Source organism: Oxyura jamaicensis (genome assembly GCF_011077185.1).
Source record: "Oxyura jamaicensis isolate SHBP4307 breed ruddy duck chromosome 18 unlocalized genomic scaffold, BPBGC_Ojam_1.0 oxy18_random_OJ166, whole genome shotgun sequence".
Lineage (NCBI taxonomy): Eukaryota > Metazoa > Chordata > Aves > Anseriformes > Anatidae > Oxyura > Oxyura jamaicensis.
Window position 1 is genome coordinate 32,707 of NW_023304480.1, and position 13,068 is coordinate 45,774.

The 13,068-nt window shown below is 51.3% G+C and overlaps 2 protein-coding genes across 2 annotated transcripts; both read left to right on the forward strand.

Annotated features, from left to right (window-relative positions):
- The first annotated feature begins 113 nt into the window (after positions 1-113).
- On the forward strand, positions 114-8,470 carry P4HB (prolyl 4-hydroxylase subunit beta). The gene is made up of 11 exons (XM_035312617.1): positions 114-314; positions 430-636; positions 1,448-1,581; positions 1,799-1,936; positions 3,974-4,078; positions 4,360-4,485; positions 4,876-5,076; positions 5,709-5,829; positions 6,048-6,229; positions 6,686-6,772; positions 7,413-8,470. The coding sequence occupies exons 1-11, from the start codon at positions 149-151 to the stop codon at positions 7,494-7,496; spliced, it is 1,551 nt and encodes a 516-aa protein (XP_035168508.1). The 5' UTR covers positions 114-148; the 3' UTR covers positions 7,497-8,470.
- Positions 8,471-10,685: 2,215 nt separating this feature from the next.
- PPP1R27 (protein phosphatase 1 regulatory subunit 27) lies at positions 10,686-12,791 on the forward strand. Its single transcript, XM_035312622.1, has 3 exons — positions 10,686-11,181; positions 12,309-12,459; positions 12,578-12,791. The coding sequence occupies exons 1-3, from the start codon at positions 10,995-10,997 to the stop codon at positions 12,699-12,701; spliced, it is 462 nt and encodes a 153-aa protein (XP_035168513.1). The 5' UTR covers positions 10,686-10,994; the 3' UTR covers positions 12,702-12,791.
- The last annotated feature ends 277 nt before the right edge of the window (positions 12,792-13,068 follow it).

The following is a 13,068-nucleotide window of genomic DNA, read 5'->3' on the forward strand; positions in this document are numbered from 1 at the left end:
GGGAGCCGCGCGGCCGGCCCGAGCCAATGGCAGGCGGCGGCGGCGCCAGCGCGGCGCGGCCAATGGGGCGCGGCGGCGGCCGGGGGAGGCGGGTTTATAAGCGGAGGCGGCGCCGTGGCCGCCCCGTCCCGGCCCGTCCCGTCCCGCCATGGCCGCGCTGCTGCGCCCGATCGTGGCGCTGCTGCTGTGCCTCGCGCCCGCGCTGCTCCGCGCCGAGCCGCCCGCCGAGGAGGAGGAGGACGGCGTCCTGGTGCTGCGCGCCGCCTCCTTCGAGCAGGCGCTGGCGGCGCACCGCTACCTGCTCGTCGAGTTCTGTGAGCGCGGGGGCGGCGGGGCCGGGCGGGGGGCGAGCCGGGCGGGGGGCCGGGGCGGGGGGCGCGGGGCCGTCCGGTCCGCTCCGAGCCGCTGACGGCCCCGCCCCGCCCGCAGACGCTCCGTGGTGCGGGCACTGCAAGGCGCTGGCCCCCGAGTACGCGAAGGCGGCGGCGAAGCTGCGGGCGGAGGGCTCGGAGATCCGCCTGGCCAAGGTGGACGCCACCGAGGAGTCGGAGCTGGCGCAGCAGTTCGGCGTGCGCGGGTACCCCACCATCAAGTTCTTCCGCAACGGCGACCGGGCGGCCCCCCGCGAGTACACAGGTGAGCGCCGCCGGGGGCAGAGGGCAGCGACGTGGCGGCCGGGCCCGCGCCGGGCTCACACGTGGCTCGGCCGGGGCCGGACAAGGTCCACGGCGAGCTGCTGGGAGCGGAGCCTGCTGTGCCCGGGCAGGGCACGTGAGCGGGGCCGTGGGTGCGTTCCCGGGGGGTGCTGCCTGCCTCCAACAGACCCCGAAGGTGAGCCTGCCTCCAACAGACCAACGAACCTGCAGAGATCCCTGCAGGGAGCTAAGGAAGACAGAGCTGTCCCGCTGTGGGAAAGCAGAGCGTTCCAAGCCTCCTCTGTTCCTTGGCTTGATGCCGCGCAATAAATGTGGCACCGAAAAGCGCTTGGGTGGCTGGGTAAAGGACCAAACAGAAAGCTTCAGGCAAAAGGATGATCGAGACCAAGACTTAAGGCACAGCAGAGATGAGCTGTGCTGTGTTAAGACACATGGCTTCAGGCTCTGAGGATAATCTGCAGAGCGCTGAATTTTGAAAGGAAAGCATGGCATGTTCCCTTGAAACAGCAGTAGAATCTCAGCAGTTCTCTGTTGCTGATCAAAGTTTATGAGCATGCTTGGGCTAGACTAGTTGTGAGAAGAGTGGATTCCTGAGAGCTCTTGTGCAGTGACTTGACAATTATGGATGCACTTAATTATGCTAGGAGGGGGGAGAGAGTTGCGTAAACAATATCTCAGTTCTTCCCAAGCTATCAGCCAGCTGCTGAGCAGTCTCTCTGAAGACTTTGGAGTTTTGTATTCTTAGTTGGGGGATAAAAAGTGAACTGGTGTTCTTTATCTTTCTGCTGTAGCTGGCAGAGAAGCAGATGACATTGTCAGCTGGCTGAAGAAACGCACCGGCCCGGCTGCAACTACTCTGACAGATGTTGCTGCAGCAGAGACGTTAGTGGACTCCAATGAAGTGGCTGTCATTGGCTTCTTTAAGGTAGAGTTGGTGCTTCCCTTTGAGAAGCTCTCATGTGTATTTAGTGCCTTTCCTGCTTCTGCCCAATGGGGATCTGACAGCTGGGGAAGGCTCCTCATAAGTTGTGAAACACTTGCTGTCCTGTCTTTCTTGATCTTCAAGTTCTCAGGCTGGTAAGCCCTGGGATGTTTATGCTTTGGTTTGTGTCTCATGTGTAATGCTTTCCTTTATTCTCCAGGATTTGACATCAGAGGCTGCAAAGGAGTTCTTGTTGGCAGCAGAATCTGTGGATGACATTCCTTTTGGGATTTCCTCCAGTGATGAAGTCTTTTCTAAGTACCAGCTTAGCAAAGATGGAGTGGTCCTTTTCAAGAAGGTATGGGTTTGTGCAAACGTGACCACCACACCTTGAGTCTTTTTCCTTGTCTTACCTCTTCTCTAAATAGAACTAGATTTAAGAGGGTGCTTCTGGATGAAACTGCAGAAGATTCTGTGCTGTCAGTCTAATTTTCAAGCTGTTTCCAAGCCTCAGAGACTGGAGGAGGGGGGAAAAGCAGAGCCTGTGGTCCTGTTTGGGGACAGTGGAGCCGAGTCCCTTGGCAGTAGGCTGGGGAGTGGCCTTTGGACAGCAGAGGGCGGCCTCGGCAGTTTCCTGGCTGTGCCTTGCCTTTGAGACTGCTGAGCTTTGCATCCAGAAGGTTTCTTCACTTTCACTTTCCCGTTTCTCTAGTTTCGGGCTGCAGTGCAGTAATGGTCCACACAATCTTTAAAGTACTTATGGCTATAACTAAGGTCTTCTGTGTCCCTTTTTGAGCTTTAAAGGCCTTAAACAGAACGATAGCCAAGTTCTTGATGACTTGCCATGATATTCTGTTAGATTGTGGCTTAACAAAGTTGCTTTAAATGCACCCATTACTGAGCTCTGCAGTCAGTTGATGTCTGCTTCCAGGAGTTCTGTCTCTCATTGCTGTGGGTTCTGCTGCTTAGTGATTACAGCAGAGTTCCTAAGAGGATTTGCAGCTTCAGCTGACAAGGCTGGGGCTGTTGGATTATGTGTGAAGGGACATTGGTCATCTACAGAATTGGGAACAAACTTCCTGATGTTGTCTTGCCTCTTAAAAGCCAAGAGGGGGGTTGAAATTTTAGGTTTGAGAAGACAAGTCAAGGTTCCTTAGGTTAGGTTGTACTGCACATATGGGTGCAGCAAGGTAGGATAGAATGCAGCTTTGGGTTCAAACTGATAGATGTAATCTAATGACAGTTGTCAGTCTGGCCTAAGGTAGGCTAAAGAACTTAATGAATTCCTACTTCATTATTCCAGCTGAAATAGCTTGTTTCATTTCACTATACGTCTGAAATTGTAGTTAACTTTGTGGTTAGTAGGTCAGAGGGTTCTTCAGATTGGTATGGCCAAGGGTGCAAGTATCCTATCACAGGATCAGAATATTTTGGGTTGGAAAGGACCTTAAAGATAATCTAATTTGAACCTCCCTGTCATGGACAGGGACACCTTTCCCTAGACCAGGTTGCTCAAAGCCCCATCCAGCTATTACCTGGCTAACAAGTTTGAGATGCTAGGATCTCACAGCTGGGAAAGCTGGGGCTGGGGAAGAAGAGCAGTATTTGGTTCTTGGCTGAATTACTACCTGTACCCTGCTCTTCTTGCATGTACAGCTTTTTAAGGACATGAGCAATATTCTGAAAAGTAACTTCATAGCTACTTTAAAATATTTAGTGTTTTGCTCAGCTTTTCAGCTGTGATTTTTTTGCTTCCTCTGATAGAAGGTTATTGGAGTCCACTATCTTGCTTCTGCTAGTAACTTGAGGGTTGCTGTGCCATGGGACTGCTGTGTTCTGCACATCCTCTCTTTGACCTTGATGTTCCTTTAAAGCTACTTCCCTTTCCAGGCTGCCAGGCGGGTTCTGAGAATCCTGATCAGATGCAGGTGTTAGTCTAATATAAAAAGGGATTTGGCACCAATAGTGCAATGTGTTGAACGTGTGCTGTCTGCTCTAACAATAGAGGCTGAACCAACCGTGTAGAGCTCAGTAAGTTACTATTTACTTTCACAGCATGGTGAGGCTTTGCTGTTGGACTTCTTTCATAGCACTGGCCAGTTAATGTGTGCATATCTACTCTGGTGCTGCAAACTCCTAAGCAGGAAGCTGTCCGTGCTCTGGAAACTCCTCACTGGTCTACCTAATGCCTTTTACAGTGCTGTAAGACCACTACAAAAAGTCCTTATTGGTGACCTGTTTCACAAATAGTTTCATGCTTCTGCAGAGCAGTGTTAAGATGTAAGCTGGATGTCTGTCTGGCTGTTAGGGAGTGATTTACAACTGCTTGCCAGGCGGTAGAGAATCTTGATTTTCACTTTATGTGAAAATGTGGTGACCATATTTCTCTTTGCAGTTTGATGAAGGCCGTAACAACTTTGAAGGGGATCTCACAAAAGATAACTTACTGAACTTCATCAAGTCTAATCAGTTGCCTCTGGTTATAGAGTTCACTGAACAGGTAGGTGTTCTGATATTTGAGGCCTTCTTCCATAGCTACTGTATGAATACAACAAAGCTTAACATGTAGATTCAGCTTTTATCTTGGAGCTGACACTAGTTTGATGTTATGGAGTGGTCTAAAAATTGCTTATGCTAGAGCTGAATCAAGTGAAGGAAGAACACAAGAGAAAGGAGGTATAAGCTTGCTGTTCAAAGCAGTTCTGCGGTATTCTGACTTCTGTGGTCTAATGAGAATAGCAGAGCCAAGCTTCATTTTCGGTTTTATTTTCTACTCCTCAGACTGCTCCCAAAATCTTTGGAGGAGAGATCAAGACTCATATTCTGCTGTTCTTACCAAAAAGTGTGTCTGACTATCAAGGGAAACTGGATAATTTCAAGAGTGCAGCTGGAAGCTTCAAAGGGAAGGTAAGATGGACTTCTGGGACTGAATTATGTGACCACCTCCTACAGAACTGTAGCGCACTCTGTCTATACCCACTTAACAGCTGTGGAGGAAGACTTGAAGCTAGCACTTCCTCTGCCTCTCTTGGTAATAGGTGTCTGAGTCACTGGCTTGTATAACCAATTAAGGAATAGTAGTTAACTTATGACTTTAAGTCACATCAAGAAGAAGCATTGATGCCAGGTTTGCACGTGTGCTGCTTAAAGCATTGCAGCTTTAGCGTGTGTGCTGTGACAGGGTGCCTTCCTAACAGGCTTGGCTGTTTAGCTCCTGTCTAGCTCTACAGGTGTTTGTGTTAAGTATTGTTAGCCAAGAGATACCTGTCTTCATCATGTTATCTCTTTCCTCCAAAGATCCTGTTCATCTTCATAGACAGTGACCACAGTGACAATCAAAGGATTTTGGAGTTCTTTGGCCTGAAGAAAGAAGAATGTCCAGCTGTACGTCTGATCACCCTGGAGGAAGAAATGACCAAATACAAACCTGAATCAGATGACCTCACAGCAGACAAGATCAGAGAGTTCTGTAATAAATTCCTGGAGGGCAAGATCAAGGTAACAATGCTGCTAATGCTAAACCTACTGGCTGAGTAAGTGCTAAAAATCTTCCCTGTGAAGAGCTGTATGAAATGTGCAACTCACGCAACTAATGTACAGGATATCTAGCAGCCTTTGTGCTGAAAATAGTGTAAAGCCACTGGGGCATGAAGACTGTAGGAAAGCAAGTTACGTGCTGGTAGCTGAGTACAATTGAGGTCTGCTCTTCCTGCTTCTTGGAGCTGTGCTGTTCCTTCTACTAATAAGCCATGGAAGGTATTAACTTGCACAGTTAAAAGAGCTTTTGGCTCTAATTTGGTGGAGGTAGCTACATGCATCTGACTCCACCAATGACTGTTTAGCTAAGCTCTGTCCTTAGAGAATAACATTGTGGGAAGGAAACAATATTTCTGCCAGAGCTAAAACTGCAGTTCTTTCCACACAAAAGCACCCATTTTCACACTTCAGGGTGGAGAGTAGGCTTTATATTAGCAGAAGAGGAAGTGACTGATGTATCTGATTTGCTTGTAGTCTATGACTGCGGGCACTTGGGTATGGTTAACTCAGGCTTTCCAGCCTATGTGATTCATGGACGTTCCAAGTAGCTGTATAGTAGATTGCATGTGTCTGAATTTCACTTTCTATTCCAGCCCCATCTGATGAGCCAAGATCTTCCTGAAGACTGGGACAAACAGCCTGTCAAAGTTCTAGTTGGGAAGAATTTTGAAGAAGTTGCTTTTGATGAGAATAAGAATGTTTTTGTGGAGTTCTGTAAGTATTTTTCAACAATGAATTCCAAGTAACTGGTATAAAAGGAGTGCCAAAATGCTCTGTGACCAGGACTGGGGAGAAAGCATCTTAGAGTCTTAGCCACAAAGGGAGTGCATCAGTTGAAAACAAAATTGAACTCTTGTCTGGCATGGGGTCTAGGTGGTGTGTGGTGTTAACTTATTGGGTAGTTGGTGCTAAATATGTTTGTTAATTAACAGATGCCCCCTGGTGTGGTCACTGTAAGCAGCTGGCTCCTATCTGGGACAAGCTGGGAGAGACCTACAGGGACCACGAGAACATTGTCATTGCCAAGATGGATTCAACAGCCAATGAAGTAGAAGCAGTGAAAATCCACAGCTTTCCCACACTCAAGTTCTTCCCTGCAGGCTCTGGCAGAAATGTAAGAAGGCAGCTGACACTTCTACAGATCAAATAATGAGGGAGCACTAGATATGCTGAAGTTGCCTATTTGAGTTCCTTTTTGGACAGAGGCTTGTGGGAGGGCTTTTCCTTCTGTAGGGATAGAATACATCAGGTCTACAGGGCATTTGAGACCCTTTCGGGGGGGGAGGGGGCTGGGTTGTAGGTAACAGTTTGGGGATGGGAAGTGGGAGTGGGGGAAAAGAGGAAGTATAGCAGAAGACAGTGTGCTCATCTGCAGGCTATTCTCTCCTCGCAGTGATCTCTGAAGTCTAGTGGCTGAGCTGTTTTCCTTCGTCTCATATGGGTGAAGGTGAATTTTTAAATTCCCTTTTGCTTGGCATGTTAACCGTTGCTCAGAAAGAGAATTCTCCTCTCCAGGGGTGTGGTTCTGTAGGTGCCTGTAACAGTTGTCTTGATGTGTTTTCCTGTGTAGGTAATTGACTATAATGGGGAAAGGACGCTAGAAGGATTCAAAAAATTCTTGGAGAGTGGAGGACAGGATGGGGCAGCAGCTGATGATGTGAGTAATATTAATATGGTGCTCTAGCTCTGCAAAATGCAGAGTATGGGTTGGTTTGGGTAGAGTGATCAAATCCTAAGCCCTGAAGATCCTGGGTGTCAGGAAAGGTTATTGGTGAGCAAAAGTGCTACACCATATGCCTACACCATAAAACGCGACCTGTCAGTTCATTTGCAGCCTGGCTATGTACTGGCCTGTTGTGATGGACTTTCTTATTAAGAATACTTGGGCTGGGTGTGAAATACCTCTTGAGAGGCAAAAATACAAGAGTATGGAAACTATTGGTACAATAACCTCTAAACTTAAACAGGCTGCCTTTGGTCATTGTGCAAACTGCTGGAGTATATAGGACTTTAAGAGCTCTTGCTCACTGCCTTGAACTTGAGTGCTGTGATGAATGTCACATATGCTGTACATTTAGTTGGAAGCTCCTCACCTGCCTGGGTGGAGGGTGTTAGAGATTATGGTACTGCTTTTCAGAGGGTTCCAACCTGTAACTTCCCAAACTGAGTACTCTTGGTAGTCTCTGGATGTCTTGTTGACATGGTAGCAGCAAATATGTTAGGGAAACTGATCATTATTTGGTTTTGGATCTGATTAATATGCCAGAAACAAGTAGTTATCTTTGTCTACTACACAGGATCTAGAGGATCTGGAGACAGATGAAGAAACGGACCTTGAGGAAGGTGATGATGAGCAGAAAATCCAAAAGGATGAGTTGTAAAGAAGACTGATCTACATCACCCAAAAATCAGACACTAAATTGGCTGCTGTTATGCAGGCCAGTGAGTCAGAAACCCATTAAGATTTAAAACAAAGTGAATGACTGGAAATCCAGGGATTGGCTTTTAAAGTAACACTTCACCCTCACTTCTCTCTACACTTGACTATCTTTTTCTTTCACTTTTCAAAAGGGATCTGTCACTAGGTAGCCAGCTGTGCCAGCTGGGTTCATTTTTTTTTATTGTGATGTACTTTTTTTGTACACAGCTTTTTGTTTCAAGTATTCTGTTCTTCTGGATAGAAGCAGGTTGTGAAGTGGTAGCATGAGTTTAATAGCCCAACATGTTGGAGCCTTGCCACTAATACCTTGCAAGAAAGCTTTTTCCTTTTATCTTTGAAAACTAAAGCCTGTAGCTGATTTTTACCACCTGGCAGGTTCCTTATTGGTCTCAGCTGCTCTTCCCTGGATTCAGCTTCTGTAAGGGAAGAAGGATTAGGCTGACTGCATCAGTCCTGGTGGAAGGTGGTTATGAAGGTGCTTCTCTTCATGTAGGCCAGCTTTTCCCTGTACCTTAAGACATCTGGAGATGACTATTTGAAACACCTGGAAGGGTGGAATACTATGTGCACTGGCTGTGGCAGGCTCTGAGGGTGGAGGTGATTGCTGGCTTACCAGTTTAGATGAGACCAAGCTGTGTTGCCATCCTTTTGATCAAATGCAAGACTATTCTGCAGTCACTTTACATGCATTATTTTGAATGGGCTGACCAGGCAGGTGGGGGGTGGGAGGGCCTGATTTAAAAATACATCAAACACAAAACAAACACGGAACTTAAAATTACTGGGTTTGGGGGAGGAACTTGAACAAGGGAGTGCCTCAAAGGCCTGATCAGTGTCAGGCTTGCTCTTAGCATTCCGCTATAATAACATTGGAACTGCATTTGTTGGCCGAATAAAGTTGAGATTTTAATACTACTCTGTCTCTGTCTGTTGGGACCTGGAATGAGTATTTGGACCTGAGCTGGAAGAAGATCAGAGTTCCAGGATGGTTCTCAACTGATTCTACCAAAGTGGTGTTAGAAAAGACCATCAGCTTTCCAAGCTCTCACTAGGTACTATATTTTTGAGAGAAACTTTCTGAGTACATCCAATTCTGCAGGTGGCTGTTGATATCTTAAGCAGCATGAAGCAATGTCTATTAACTGATCTATACATTAAAATTCAGGAGACCATGTCAGGCTCAGATTAAATGAGCTGTTAGAGGTACACAACCAACAGCTCTGTGAGCAGTAAGCATGCATTGGCTGGGCCTCTGAGTGTAAGCTGCTCTGGTTGCCAGCTGGCTTGGGGTGGTGGGACCTCATTGCTCTTGAGCAGTTAACCAAGGAATTTGCCTACAGGGAAACCTGGGACTGCATGTAGTGCTGGTAGTCAGGCTCACATGATCCAGTGAGCTACATTGCTATTTCCACACCAGTCACTTACTGCTGAAAATATTTTTGTAAGGAAATATGCTATAAATGTCACATGGGGAGGCCTAGTGAATCTGGAGGGCACCTCGGGAGGCTACTGGTGCCAGTCACCTAACATGGGGGCACTGGAATAGTAGAACACAAGTGTGGCGCAACACTGGGCTCTGACCTGCTGTGGTTACCTGGGAGCAAGGACCCTTCTCGGTCTTGTCCTGGTGTGAAGCAACCTTCAGAGCAGCAGTGCTGGGGCTGCTGATAAACACTGCGACACCTGAAGAGGGCAGGCGCTCTCTGGCCTCTTAAGGGCTGGCTGTTAGCAGCAGCTTTGAATAAGAAAGCTGCTTTGAATTTTGAGGGAGGAGAGAAAGAGAAGTAAGAATTTCCATGGGAGTGCTCCTGCCTAGAAATCAGCTCGAAAAGGTCCATTTTGTGGAGTGACTAAAAGAGTAAACAAGGCTGAACTCTGCAGCGATTCTCTTTTGTTTATAGTCTGAGACCTGCTCAGTGGATGGGAGCTTTTCTCATGCACCACAGCTGCTCTTGGCGGAGCAGGGCTCCATGAGAGTCATCTTGTGTACACAACTCAGCGCTGGTGCGAGACGGCAGGCTGGAAGTGTTCTGTCTCCGCAGCAGACAGTTCAGCCTCCTGTCGTGTGGTGCCTGAAGCAGGGCTGAGCAGACGCAGCGAAAAGATCAGTGTATTTGCCAGAAGATGAACAGCTGCAGCAGGCCGTTCCCAGGTGTGAGACAGGCTGACGTGGCAGGAGCTGGCGCAAGGTGAAGCTGCAGCAGCGCAGAATGAATGCTCTGACTTAACGTGGGGCAGGGATTGCTCGTGACGTGCTGCTGGGCAGGCCCCGTCAGTGCGAAACAATGCAACATGCTTGTGTGTCTGAAATGGCTAAACTATGACAGGAAAAAGGATGGAGGAGCAGTTGTTGCTTGAACCCTTGGCTGCTGGCTGATCTGAAAGATTCCTCGGAGTAGATGGCCCGTTTCAGGCCTTTGACAAAAGCAGCAGCTGGTGGCAGCGCTATTCTCCTGAAACTGTCCTGTAGAAGCCTACCCTGACGCAGCAGCCAGTACAAAGTCTGAAGCAGGACTGCGGCGCTGGGCACCGAGGACAGGCACTGTACTCTTTGGTTCTGCGTCTGCATCAGGAGCACCAGCAGCACCCTGTCCTCGCGAGGCCAGCGGCGGTACCGCGGTGCTGCAGCGTGCTCCGTGCCTCGCTGTGCTCGGTCCTGCGGTCGTGCGGGGAAGCACAGCTCATGCTGCTCCCTTTCAAGTCAGCTGACGCAACTACAGGAAAGTGACTTAGCTCTGAATGTATTTGGCACCACGGCGCTGACATGTCTGTTACGCTCGCTACTCAGTACATGAGTGGCTAGTTCCCCTCTCCTGGTGATCGTATTTGTGTCTTCTCCCTGGCGTGCTCGTGGTGCTGTGAGGACTTGCTGCTGGGCAGTTCTGTTTTCGGGGTCCTGGGCTCCTCTGAAGGCTAGCCATGCAACAGATTTGACTCCTTGGATGGGCACATCAACAGGTGGGCAGTAAGATGAGCCATCATCCTCTGCCCAAAAGTGGGAGGCTACCGGCCTGGGCGGCTCAATTACAAAGTATCACGGCAAATAGCATGAGCTGCACCAACTCAAAATAGCTGCAGGAGACTATATAACGCGATGTGCCGGGGGAGCGCTCAGTCCTGGGCCCAGAGCCTGAGGGAGCTGCGCGAGGCCAGCACCACCCCTGCATTCTGCGAGGGGCCCTGCGGTGAGGGGCACGCACCCACGACAGGCTCCAGGAGGGGACAGGCTCCAGGAGGGGACAGGCTCCAGGAGGGCCGGCAGCACTGCCCGGCTCAGCACCCACCACCCTCCACTGGCAAAACGGGACCACGAGGCAGAAGAGGAGAGCAGTGCTTCGAGGCCGGCGAGTGCTGAGCACTGACCCACCCGGCTGTCCTACAGCCCCCCGCATGCCTCTGCCCCCTTCTTCCTTGGCAGCGTCCTAAGGCTGCGCTCAGCATGAAGGACTATTTCCCCGTCTCAATGCCCCGGTACAGTCGGTATTCCCAGAGACTGAGAGCGTCGCGCACCGTGCGCTTCCCCAATGACGTCGTCTTTCAGGACCACATCAGGCAGGGGGACCTGGAGCAGGTGGGCAGGTTCATACGTGCCAGGAAGGTCGCTCTGGACACCATCTACCCTTCTGGTGAGTGCTGCTGGGGCTGGCAGTGGCACGGCTCAGTGGACTGCAAGGTAGATGAGAGAGCAGCGTGGCCAAAGCTCAGATGTGGGCTGCCCCGGGCAGGGCGGCAGGTTGAAATCAAGTTGTATTTCCTCCCTAGTGAGGAGTACTACCCCCTACCATTGCCAGCAGGGCCTGAGAGAGTCCTGCCTCACTGGGCCGCCGGGGGGCGCGCCCCCCCGCCCCCCCCCCCCCCCCCCCCCCCCCTTAACACTGCAGGAAAGGGGAAAATTTGCCATCAGGGTCCCTCCAAGGCACGACAGTGCACCTACCTAACGTGGTGTGGCGTAGAAAAGGAGCAGGCAAAATGTAACAGTAAAGAGAACACGGGTGAGTACACAGAGCTCTGGACTGGGCAATGGGACTCATATCTCCTGTCCTGATTTGATGAAAAGAGTGGGGAGAAGCAAGGTTCTGCTTCTTGTTCCTGGCTCTGTCCATTGCTCACAAACATCGTTCTCTCTCACGTGTGGATCTGTAGACTTGCAGAATTAGTTGTTTACGAAGAAGGCATTGTGTTATGTTTGTACCCAGCCTCACTAAAAATTGTTTATGGAATGCCTTCAACCACACAGGCTGGTTCAGAGCCCAGATGTGTCTCTTTCTCGTACTTGGCTTCAGCGTCTGCTGTCACATGGCCATGGAGGCATGGTCTCAAATGACCCGGGCTTCCTCCTCTGTACGCTGATTGCTTCATCACTTGCTCTGTAAGGGACTTCTGAAAGACAAGCAGAGCAAGACCCTCACTCTCACTCTCACTCTCCTGCTATGCCTGTGGGAGTCCTGAAAGAGTCTCAGGTCAGACTGTTGGCGAGGGGCTCTTTAGGAGCCTCAGACACTGAGGCGCAGTCCCTTAACCTGTCCTGCCTGACCCAGCATGGGAGCCAGGCGCTGCACCTTCTGAAACACAACGTTTAGGCTGTAAAAGGGAAACAAACCTGCAGCAGATTTTTTTTTTCTTTTTTTCCCAAACTCATCTCCCTGATACCGACGGTTCGCTGGCACCCCTCTTTCCTGGGCTGCAGACAACCTGTGCTCACCAGCCGGGGAGTGCTTCCGCGGCACAGGGCTAACGCGTCCCTTCCTTGCAGGCATGGCAGCCCTCCACGAGGCTGTGCTCACCGGGAACTTGGACTGCGTCAAGCTCCTGGTTAAGTACGGTGCCGACATCCACCAGAAGGATGAGAACGGGTGGACGCCCCTGCACATGGCCTGCAGCGACGGCTACGCTGACATAGCCCGGTGAGAGCACTGCTCTGGGCCCCCCTGCCTTGCAGAGCCCCGTGGCCAGATGGGGCACCGACCGGGCCCGGAGGTGCCGGGGGCTGCAGGGGGCCCGTGGCTGACGCTGTCCCCGCAGGTACCTCATGTCCCTGGGGGCCAGCCCCGAGGCCACCACGGACGCCGGGGAGAAGCCCTCGGACCTCATCGACCCCGAGTACAGCGAGCTGCTGCAGCTCTTCCAGGCCGCCACCATGGACTGAGGCGGGCAGCGCGGCCGGGCAGCGGGGCTGCGGCCGGCCGGAGGCCGGAGCATGGCCCGGGCTGGGCCCGGGCCGGGGCCGGAGTGCGCTCGGTGCCGCCGCTCGGCCCCCCCCGATCCAATAAAGCGCTCTGCCACCAACGGTCCGCGGAACGGCTGGGGCGGGGCCAAGGGCGGGGGTGGGCGGGGATAGGGGCGGGGCCAACGTCAGGGACGGCGTTAATTGCAATGGAGGGGCGGGGCTAAGGGCCGGGGGGGGGCGGGGCTCGGGGCCAGGGCACGGGTCGGGGCGGGGGCGGGGCCGGGTGCCGCCCGTGGCCCTGGCCGCGGGCGGGCGTCCCCTCGGACCGGCCCCGCCCCTGCACTGG

Bases quoted from the DNA above. Each gene is read 5' to 3' on its own strand.
- P4HB (XM_035312617.1), top strand. From the start codon at position 149: ATGGCCGCGCTGCTGCGCCCGATCGTGGCGCTGCTGCTGTGCCTCGCG. The intron at 315-429 runs GTGAGCGCGGGG...CCCCGCCCGCAG, and splicing joins CTACCTGCTCGTCGAGTTCT to ACGCTCCGTGGTGCGGGCAC. The intron at 4,079-4,359 runs GTAGGTGTTCTG...TCTACTCCTCAG, and splicing joins TTATAGAGTTCACTGAACAG to ACTGCTCCCAAAATCTTTGG.
- PPP1R27 (XM_035312622.1), top strand. From the start codon at position 10,995: ATGAAGGACTATTTCCCCGTCTCAATGCCCCGGTACAGTCGGTATTCC. The intron at 11,182-12,308 runs GTGAGTGCTGCT...CCTTCCTTGCAG, and splicing joins GGACACCATCTACCCTTCTG to GCATGGCAGCCCTCCACGAG. The intron at 12,460-12,577 runs GTGAGAGCACTG...CTGTCCCCGCAG, and splicing joins GGCTACGCTGACATAGCCCG to GTACCTCATGTCCCTGGGGG.